General features: G+C 39.3%; 1 protein-coding gene across 1 annotated transcript in view; it reads right to left on the bottom strand.

The window, feature by feature from the left end:
• Window positions 1–1999, bottom strand: part of si:dkeyp-59c12.1 — a 14551-nt gene extending 12552 nt beyond the window's left edge. The window contains exon 1 of the mRNA XM_014003436.1: window positions 1958–1999. Within this exon, the coding sequence (XP_013858890.1) occupies window positions 1958–1999 (42 nt within the window). The remainder of the gene's footprint in view (window positions 1–1957) is intronic.
• Between the last annotated feature and the right edge of the window lie 8752 nt (window positions 2000–10751).

Below are 10751 nucleotides of genomic sequence, written 5' to 3'. Positions count from 1 at the left end.
ACACACACACATACACTTTTAATGCTGCTCAACTTTGTTTGACATTTGAAGTGTAAAGAAATTGCACCTTGCAATTTCACCTTGCACCTAGGTGCAGCTTGCACCTAGAACGGCAGGTGCAAGCTGCAGGATTAAAAAGACCTAAATTTCACAAAGTCGACCAAGTGAAACCAAATTCTACAAAACAGTAAAAGCAAAAAAGACACGAAGGGATAAAAAAAACTGACTGAAAATGGGACTATGCAGGGATTTAAGAACAGGTATGCTAATTACTAAAAGAAGCTCAGGTTTGACATAAAAGTAAGATGAAATTAACACATTTACAGATACTAACAAATGGGAAAGGAAATATGAAATATAAAGTTAAAAAAAGGTAAAAGTCAGTGGTGAACATGTTTTTTTCTAATGAACTAACCTAATAGCGGAACTAATTTTCCGTTCAGCGGATTAGCTTTTTCACAAACTTTGAAAACTGTTGGTGGACCAAGTAACTTAATTGTTTTGTTACCTTTAAGTCCACTAACAGCTTACTAACAAACTAACATTAACATGTTTGTGTCAGTCCCACCAGTCTTCAGCTGTAAGGAGACAAAGATGTGATTCAGACTGAATGAGAGTCATCTTAGCAGTTAGCAATTAGCTGTGCTAATTTTTACTTGTTTAGCAGTTTAGCATTAGCTTCTGCTAACTTTTTATTATTTATTTTTATTTTTTGGCTTTAGTGAAGCTGTAAAATACTTTCAATTAGTGCATTGCGAGTTAGTTAAGCTAATTTGTTGGTTAGCTGTGCCTACTGCTGGTAAAACTCAGTGGTGGGCAGCACTGATCGAAAAATTTGTTCCACTAGCCCTAAAATGCTGACTCAAATATTTAGGTCCCCTAATTCTAAAGCACTAAAATAACAAAATAACCCAGTCAACCCATGGAACATTCTTCAACAGACAACGTGAGTCACATGTTGTCATGTTGCTCTGTAAGGACTTATCACTGACATTCCATATCTGAGTTCATATATTGTCACCTAGTGGACAAGTGACACATATATGAACAAAATGTATGACAGCTTTCACCTTCAGCTGTTAACAATAAAGTTGATCATTAACATTTATAGATCTCAGTCAGTGCTTCTAAATTTAGCCTATGCTAATACATTGTAAAATTTGCAAAAACCCTAAAGCACCAATCAGGAAATTAGTTCCCCTATTAGTGCTTTAAGGGAACTGTGTCCACCACTGAGTATACTAAACYTATAAATCTAAGACCGGGTGACACATAATAGCAAAAATAAGTATTTTTCCAAATATTTTTATGCAGTTGTTTTTTATTACTAATGCAATAATTTAAAGAAAGCTCAGTGTTGTCAAATAGGCTTTAGTCTGCAAAAGAGATAATGTGCAGATGCTGATGTGCTGATTTCCTGTAGGCTACAAAACATGTATTAAATGTGTTTAATTTTTCTACTTGTTTTCTCTGTTGCCCTCTATTAGATAGGACTAAAAACTTTTATGCTAAGCTAAGCTACACAGCAAATTGTGTTTTGTCTTTTTAAATGAAAGTCATTTTTTCTGAAATTGCATTTTCCTGCCTGAATAAATTAGGGATCTTTAAGTGACACAGATAACATCTATTAAACTGAACAACTGATAAGCTATTGATATTTAGATAACCAGAAGTAAAAAAAAAAAAACATGGATGGATGAAATGTGTATTGTGAAGCATTTTAATGATGTTAAATTGTTTCTTTAGTAAAGGTGAAAATCAAAATAGCATGTTGCAACAATTTTGTTTTCGACAATACGTCATATACAAAATACACAATGACCGGGTTTAAATTTATATTTTAAAATTTGATTATATTTTTATATATTTTTCAAATTACAGATCAACGTTAGTCATTTAGAAGGCAGAATCCTGCAGCAGTAGATGCTTCGTGTTGTAAAGTTAGAGGAACACTTACGTCAGAGTCCATCTTTATGGAGCGGATGCAGCAGTTAATCATAATGACTGTTTGTGTTATACAGGGAGTCACATCTCATTTCCATTTAATCTGCTGATAAGTTTACAACATCGCTACGGTAAGCACAAAGTTCCTCTGCACTTTGACTATGACTTCCATCCAAGAGCTGTTTCCACAGCAACATCTTATGACTTCAGACAGGATGAAATTATACAGATGGATTTTGAGTTTACTGACGTTAAACCTAAAACAGAGGCTCTACTGTTGGTTCCATCTACCTAAGAACCCTGGAAAATGGCCATGAGTCATGTGTTTATAGTCTTTGGTATTTTTATTATTATAAATAGCTTTTGTGGCAGCAAATAACAAAATTTAAAAATCAAAAATCAGAGAATCACAGAGGGATCCAATACGCAGGGAGTGATGACGCAAGTGGTGACTGTTGGGACTAAAGAATACAATCAACAGGTGTGTGAGATGTTATACTGGGCAAAAACTTACTGAGGGACAGAAATGACTGGTGACAGAGGGAGAATAACTGAAAAAACATAATAACAAAAAATAAATACAGATCATGACATTCTCCTCAGAGGATTATCTTTGTTTAATGCTCTGGCGTAAAATCTAAAATGCATTTCTTCAAGGAATTCTAGGCTTTTAATCCTTCTGAGAAACATCAGCGCATTTAAGGACAGACAAAAAACGTAGACCTCGTTTCTTTTGTACAAACGTGTGAGCACTGTAAAAACAACAGAAAAAAACAGGTAGCACTCATTATCCTTTCCTCAAATGTTTAAACAGGAAGCGTCGCAGTACAGTACTGTTTGTACTCCCTTCTCACACTTCAAACTTTTGTGATTTGTGTCTCCCAGCAGCTGGGTTGGGCTTTTTTTTCAACTGTCCACCCTTTCCCCCCCAAACCCTATAAATAGCAGTTGCTTCAGAGGGCAGAACAATACTGGGCCGGCTCAGTCGTTTATACATTCCTGGCACTGGCAGCTCAAGCCGTCTCCACCCTCTACCTGACTCACATCTACTGAATGTAAACACACTCACAGTGAAAGAGGGGAGAATAATCCTCCAACACAGATGTGCATTTCTGCATTCCAGTCAGATTACTGTTGTTAAAACTGGTTTTGGGTCTTGTTGTACCGGTGACTTTTTAACCTGGAATTCTTTAATCCATTACCAGAACTGAAGCAAGTGTAGTTGCCTTCCATTAAACCMCTAATTAGCCACTTATTGTCATGAGCTGAGGGACTGAGAATGTACACCAACAGTTTGAGTCTCATAAAGCACAAAACGTCAAACAAACCTCTTACACTTGTTGTTTGGTAAAGATTGGGCAGAAAGTGAAATTTAGTCTAGTCCACGTGTCAAACTTAAGGCCTGCACCATGGTGTTTTTTTTTTTTTTTTTTTTGCGTGGTTTATGTGTGACCACAACTCATCAGTGAGNTTTTTTTTTTTTTTTTTTGCGTGGTTTATGTGTGACCACAACTCATCAGTGAGTAAAACGCTCTCTTCTTTTAATTTTAACTGTATTTCTGTATTATTTATTTCACATTTAGTCAGTCCATTATCCATCCTTTATTTTCCTTTTTATCCAAAGTCGGGTTACGGGGGCAGCAACTTGAGCAGGGAAGCCCAGAACTCTATTTCCCCAGCCACATCTTCCAGCTCTTCTGGGAGGACTCCAAGGTGTTCCCAGGCCAACCGAGAGACATAGTCTCAGGGTCTCCTCCCAGTTGGACATGCCTGAAGCACCTCCCTAGGGAGGCGTCCAGCTTAGGAGACATCCTTAGAAGATGCCCAAACCACCTCAGCTGGCTCTTCTCGATGTGGAGGAGCAGCGGCTCTACTCTGAGTCTCTCCCGGAAAACAGAACTTATCTTTTCTCTAAAGGACAGTCCAGCTACTCTGCGCAGAAAACTATTTTCATCCGCTTGTATCCGTGATTTTGTTCTTTTAGTCACTACCCAAAGTGAGTGCTCATAAGCGAGGGTAGGAACTGATTGGTAAACAGAGATTTTTGCCTTACAGCTCAGCTCCCTCTTCACCACAACAGACCGGTACAGAGTCCGTAAAACTGCGGAAGCTGCACCGATCTGTCAATCAATCTCACGCTCCATTCTTCCCTCACTCATGAACAAGACCCCAAGATACTTGAACTCCTCCACTTGAGGCAGAACTTCACCCCCAAACCAGAGACAGCAATCCACATTTAGTCTGGCATACGTTTTAGTATTTATAAGAGGATGTGTTAAAACTGTTTCTATGCACAAAATACCACATCGAGCTTACTGTTTGTTAGCAGTGCTTAGATGTAGCAATGAGACAAGGAACGTGACGTTTCGTGAAAGTTAAACACGAAGCGTCAAAGTTCATTACAACTGGTCCTTTGAGGGCCACCATAATGCTCATGTGGTCCTCGGTGAAAATGAATTTGACTCCCCTGGTCTAGAGCTACCAAATAACTCAAGCTCCGCATAAAAATGCAGATAACTTGTGTGTTACTGATTTTAATTTCTCATGCTCATTTAGTATTTGCATACTTTTCTTGGTTTTGCACGTCTGTTCGACTGACACTGCAGTTTGTTGGATTAGTGCAAACAACAGAAACATTATGACCTGCCTGTGTGCAGTTTCACCTCTTCAGGGCAATGCACAGAAGTGAGTGCTTTTCAGTAAATGAGGAAGAGTCTACAATTCATGATCACTTTACTTTGGACAAGTGCCAAGAGAATCTGAGCGTGATACAGCTGCAATAAATCACAACTGGCTTTCAGATCTTGCTGGGTCATTTATAGTTTTTTTGTGCTTGAGCTCCTCTGGGTCTTCTTAGGAAGTGAGAGAGTTTCTGTTTCAGGTCTGCTAGATTTGATCAAAGATAATTAGGAGTCAAAAGTGAAAATTGTCACAGTGATCCCTAAATGTTTTTGCTTCCAACAAAATGCAAACGTATACCTCTGTGATAAATTTTTACGTTTAAGTTTTTATTTTAGTTTAATAAAGCCAATTGAAGAAGTTTCCATTTTCTGGTTTATTCTCATTATGAAGAAAAATACAGATATAAAAATCCCACTGATGTAGATTTGTTGCTAAAAATACTGATGACTTCATGGGTGGTTTAATTTCACTTCAAACTCAAGTCTTCTACCAGAGGCCTGGGAACTGGAGGGTTCTGTGCTAAGGTGAGACATCTGTAATTAAATCCGGGGACATTTCCACTTCGGAGATGAAAAAGAGTTACTTGATATCAAAATGAAATGAAGAAACTGGGACAATTACAGTTTCATTCATTTTTACGTATTGCAGAGACTTTGCAAGTAGCATAGCATCAAGCACTACAGGGGTTTGTTTCAATAACATCATACTTTATCTTCACTCACCCCTTAACAGAAAAGGTTTCCCCTGTATACATTCAGGAAGTACCTCTTACTCATTTACAGACATACACATAAACAACTAACCAAAACAAGTCATTTTTACACTCATGAACATCACTAACAGTCATGTACACATAACTTTTACCAAGTTAGTTTAAAGGTGGTGAGCCCGGCTCTTCCTCGGCTGTTTTGTAACAATAACATCAGCTACCGTAATAGCTGTTGTTGTGGGCAACATTTTTTTATTCATATAAAGATAAAACATATCCGGGGACAGGTCATCCAAAATTAGGACAGTCCCCGGAAATCAATGGTGGATGACTGGTCACTCTAATCTTAGCTGGTTCCAGGACTGTGCTCTTGAGATCTCTGAGGTTGTGATCTTCCAGTTGTAGATTTGGTTTTTCTATTCATCTGGCTTTATAGGACCTGCTTTGTTCTTTGTAGTTACCTGGTTGAGGCTAACTTCCTTGTGGACTCATCATGGATGCCATTTGCCAGTGGGATTTCTATTAGCTGCCCTGAACATCTGAAGTGTTGCTTTCAGGTAGTTCAGCCCCTTCATTTGTGATGATCACTTTGCCTCTCTTGGACTATTTGACTGCATTTATCTAGTCTAAATAGTGTGTCCTTGAGCAAGACACGTSACCTGTGTTGCCTACTGATGATGGTCTGGTGGCGCCGGTGCATGGCAGCCTTGCCACTGTCAATCTGCCCAGGGCAGCTTTGGCTACACTGCTTACCACCATCAGTGTGTGAATGAGTGAATGACTGTAAATATGAAGTGCTTTGGAGTCCGGTGGGACTTGACAAGCAGTTCCTTTACCATTGCTGTAAATCTTGGTGAGGTACCAGTTGGTCTACTTTGGAACCAGTATACCACTCTCCACAATGATTTGGCTGAGGGGCCTCAGAACAGTAATGTGTAGTGTACAGTATGTTCATGGGCAGCCAAAAACACATTTTTATGTCCTAGTCTAAGTTGTAGGTGTTTATTTTTCCTTCCATTAACCTTATTTTACTTTTTATCCATTACTCATTTTCTTGACCTTTTCGTAGTGCATTCTAAACCTACTGCCCAGTACAACACTGCACATAAAACCCTCACAGCAATAACACAACATGTTTTTTCATTGAAGCCCATAATTATCACATTATGTTATTAGATTACATCATAGCCACTGCGACACCTCATCCCAGACATGCTGAGATGATAATCCAATAATTGACGGAAAGGCATTGTGCAAACATGAGGTCTTCTGGTAGGTATTTTACAAGATTTCGTTTGACGGAGAGTGGCAAGAATGTGTTGGCTGATTTGAAATAAACAACTTTTAAGATGGAACCACTGTAGGACTGCGGTTAGAATTGTTTGTCTCATGTCTCATCTGTGATGACACCATAGTGGATTGGCAGTCTATCCAGAATTGGACCCACTACACACCCAAGACCCCAGATTAGCTGGCTTATAGTATGTGGAAAGCATTCATGTTCAATTTCTCTGGATATGCTGCTTGAATTAATCCATTATGTTTTTAAATTTTAACTAACATGCCTCTCATTTAATGGTATTGAGGTATATGAAGTCATTACTGCAGAACTGTGTTTCAGTCAGGAGTTGTTCTTAAATTAACGTCTCAGCAATTCCTTATAAGGATGAGGAAAATGCGCTCATCCTTAGCTGATTTGTTAAAAACAGCTTTGGGTGGTAAACATGTTTGTGTGTCTAATTTTACATCTCAGGAGCCAACTCCTTTACCATAGAAGGAATCGCATATAGGTTGATTCTGCATTGTTAAGCCCGTCCTAGTGAGACGTGGACTTTGTTTACATCTGGGTGTGGCAGAATGTCATAAGAAGGGGAGACCCAGAAAGTTCTGGGGAGTATTTCACATAATTGGCCCAAAGTCTCTTGATTCGGTTTAGGCTGTTATTCTGAATAAAGCTCACTGTTCAAGAATAATTTTTGCCTACGGAGTCATTTCTTTATGCACTCCATCACTGCTGAGATTTTGGAGACCCAGAAGGACGTTCATCATCAGAAGATACTTCAGTATTTTAATGTGAGCCAAAGAATTCATCATCAGTAAAATAAATAAATAAATAAATAAATAAATAAATAAATAAATAAATAAATAAATAAATAAATAAATAAATAAATAAATCTGTTTTTGCTCTATATTCGCTATTGTCTATTTCTTCTCATGTTTACAGTTTGAAGTATCTGCTATATATCTAGTTACAGCACCACATACAGGCCTGGTATAGTTACTACAGCTTTTGCGTTTTCTGTGAATGAAAACATTTCTAGACACAGTGCAGTGATTACAAGGAACTAATTTGCACACAAAGCATTCTGGGTAAATGATGATGCATACCAATTCTCCAGTGCGAGCTCTATCCAGCTTGAAGGGTAATTTTAGACAATGTCTGACATTGTGCCGTTTTAAATGAAACTGGAACACGTTGACAGAGAGGAGAACGTAGAAAAAATTACTCAGCCTGTAACTGAAAATGCAAATGAAGATCAACAGAGCTGCTTCATAGAAGGTGCACCTCAGCTTTAGCCTTTTAGCTATTGCATTAGCTCCTAAACTAATGTACTGTATGGAGATGGTGTTAGCTCTCATCCTGTGCTAAGCTCAGGACCTATATGAGCTAACACTATTAGTATACCATACGGTAGGTCACATCTGTCAAACTCAAGGCTCATGGGCAAAATGTGGCCCTCCACAAATTTTATGTGGCCTGCAAGAGCTTCAAAGATGTCTTTAAATAAGCAAATGCTGTTTTAAAGCCAACATTCAGCTACATTTCCCATAATGCATGTTGATTATCTTATCACAAAAATGATGGCATCCCAACACTAGGTGCACAAGGTTCAAAGTGACTAATGCAATTTGCTGCGTAAAATCTACATTTTTGCCTGTGGCCCAGTTGTACTGGAAAGTGGGAATTTTCCACTTACAACTCGTACATAAACTGGAATGCACCTCCAGTGGAAATTCCCTGTTGAAAAGTCAGCGTTCACAATTCAAGATGGAATCTCCTCATCATAGTTTTTCTGTATTTTTCATTTCACATTTGTTCAGTCACATTTTAGGGTACTTTTCAGTGTTTACTAGAGGACGTGTTAAAACTCTGTTTCCATGCAGGAAAAACCACGTAGAGCTCAGTTATTGGTCGTTAGCTTTGCTCAGCTAACCATGAGATGAGGAACATGTCATTTTCTGTTTATTTGAAGTCATCACAAAACATCAAAGTTAATTAAAACTGGTACTTTAAATGCCACCATGATGATAATGTGGCCCTCGGTGAAAATGAGTTTGACACACACCGTGGTAGGTGATAGCATCATCACATTTGATCATTTTATCCCATATGTGCAAAATGTGTAATTTCTATTTGGTGTTTCACGATCTAAAACTTTAGAAACTATGGAACTTATTTGCATCTAATTGACACTGAAACACCCTTAAACACACAGACAAAAAGAAAACACAGGTACAGAGGAGTAGAGCTGCCACAAATGATTATTTTTATAGTCGATTAATCACCGATTATTTTTTCAATTATTCGACTAATCGGATCATACGTTAATTGAATATACAGCTTATCACGCCAGAATGCAGCTGCTATTAGATTTTAGCTATATGCTAACTAAAAATAATTGCTGTGGAAGGTAAGTTCTGCTATGCAGATATTGCACAGGTTTCTCTTTCATTTTCTTAAAATGATCCCACACTTTTAAGCTCCGTTGTCAGGTAGCCATGATACCAGAGCCTGTCTGTATAATGTCTTGTGACGTCCACGGCCTACCCCAGTTACCACTACTGTGCATGTGTGTCAAGGACAGAAAGGTAGATGTGGCAGTGGAAGGAGTGAAAGCAGTTTGGAGAGAAAAACAAAATAAAGAACAAAAAAAAACCCGATTAATCAATTATTAAATTAGTCATTGATTATTTTAATAATCAATTAGTCGTCGATTAATCCAAGCAGGGGTCTCTGTGGACGAGTGCGGACGAGTGGGTGTGTCACAAAGAAAGGCGATTCTAAAGCAACTTACCTGATACCGTACGGCACAACCTCATTGGACAAGAACAAAAGTGGCGTTACTGTACGTCACCACTTTTTCTGGAGAACCCTACTTGGGTCACATTTGTCCTGGTTAACCTTAGTGTTGGGGTCAGGGTCAGGCTGTAAAGAGATCAAACAGGGTCTGAGGCTGTGTCCAAAACGGCAGGACGGGTCCTCCGAAGGCCGAATTCGTCGGCCGCATACGTCACAGCCCCGCGACAAAGGACGTCCAAAACCAAAGACTCCTCCGATGCGGCAGACAAATACGTCCTTCCTTTTCCCCGATTTGAAGGACTGGTCTGATGGATCCTTCCCGGCCCAGCACATCCCATAATGCATTGCTGCCCGACCGGAGATTTGTTCAAGCTAGTAATGGCGGACGAAGTGAGAGAAAAGAATATGTTTTAAATAAAAATATGGTGATACGGAAATTTAAAAAAATTAGCGGTTGTAATTCTAATTCTTTTATCATTTGTATGGACATGTTTTTAAATATTATTTTTGTCATAAAAAACGTGAAATAAACATGCACCTACAGCGGGTATATTAGTTCTTCAAATGATACTTTTAAGTTAATTTTATAGTTTTGTGATATTAATAATGCTAATGTATTGATATTTTTCTAGTTTTGATTTAAGTTTGCTTGTTTAGCGTCGTCACAGTTGCTAGGTGACATGATGTACGCCGGGGTAAGGAGGGGAGGCTAGACCGTCCAAATTCACAGCCTCTTTTTTTCCGGTCTTCCCGGTCTACCAAGGACCCGGCCCGCCGCGACTGGGGAGTCTGGGTCCTCCGTAGGACCCGACCTGTCGTTTTGGACACAGCCTAAGGATACCGTCATGTAGGCTTCGTAGCCCACAGTGTTTATGCTTTTGACACGCCCACTCTTGTGACACGCCCACTTAGATTCCGCAGATAACCAAGTAGGGGTCTCTACGGAGGAGTGCAGACGAGTGGATGTGTCACAAGGAAAGGCGATTTTAAAGGGACACACCTGATTTGACGGACTTTGTTAAAGGGACACACCTGACTGGACAAGCAAAATAGGGGCGATACCATAYGGCACCACTTCATTGGACAAGAACAAAAGGGGCGTTACTGTAMGGCACCACTTTKTCTGGAGAACCCTACTTGGGTCACATTTGTCCTGGTTAACCTTAGTGTTGGGGTCAGGGTCAGGCTGTAAAGAGATCAAGCTGGATCTAAGGATACTGTCATGTAGGCCTCGTAGCCATGCTTGTGACACGCCCACTCTTGTGACACGCCCACTTTGATTCCGCAGATAACCCCTTCTCGATTAATCGACTAATCGTGGCAGGTCTACCGGGA

Source organism: Austrofundulus limnaeus, unplaced genomic scaffold, assembly GCF_001266775.1.
Source record: "Austrofundulus limnaeus strain Quisiro unplaced genomic scaffold, Austrofundulus_limnaeus-1.0 Scaffold19, whole genome shotgun sequence".
In the NCBI taxonomy this organism is placed as follows: Eukaryota; Metazoa; Chordata; class Actinopteri; order Cyprinodontiformes; family Rivulidae; genus Austrofundulus; species Austrofundulus limnaeus.
Note: the sequence above shows the minus strand (reverse complement) of the source record. Positions and strands in the feature narration are given on the sequence as shown.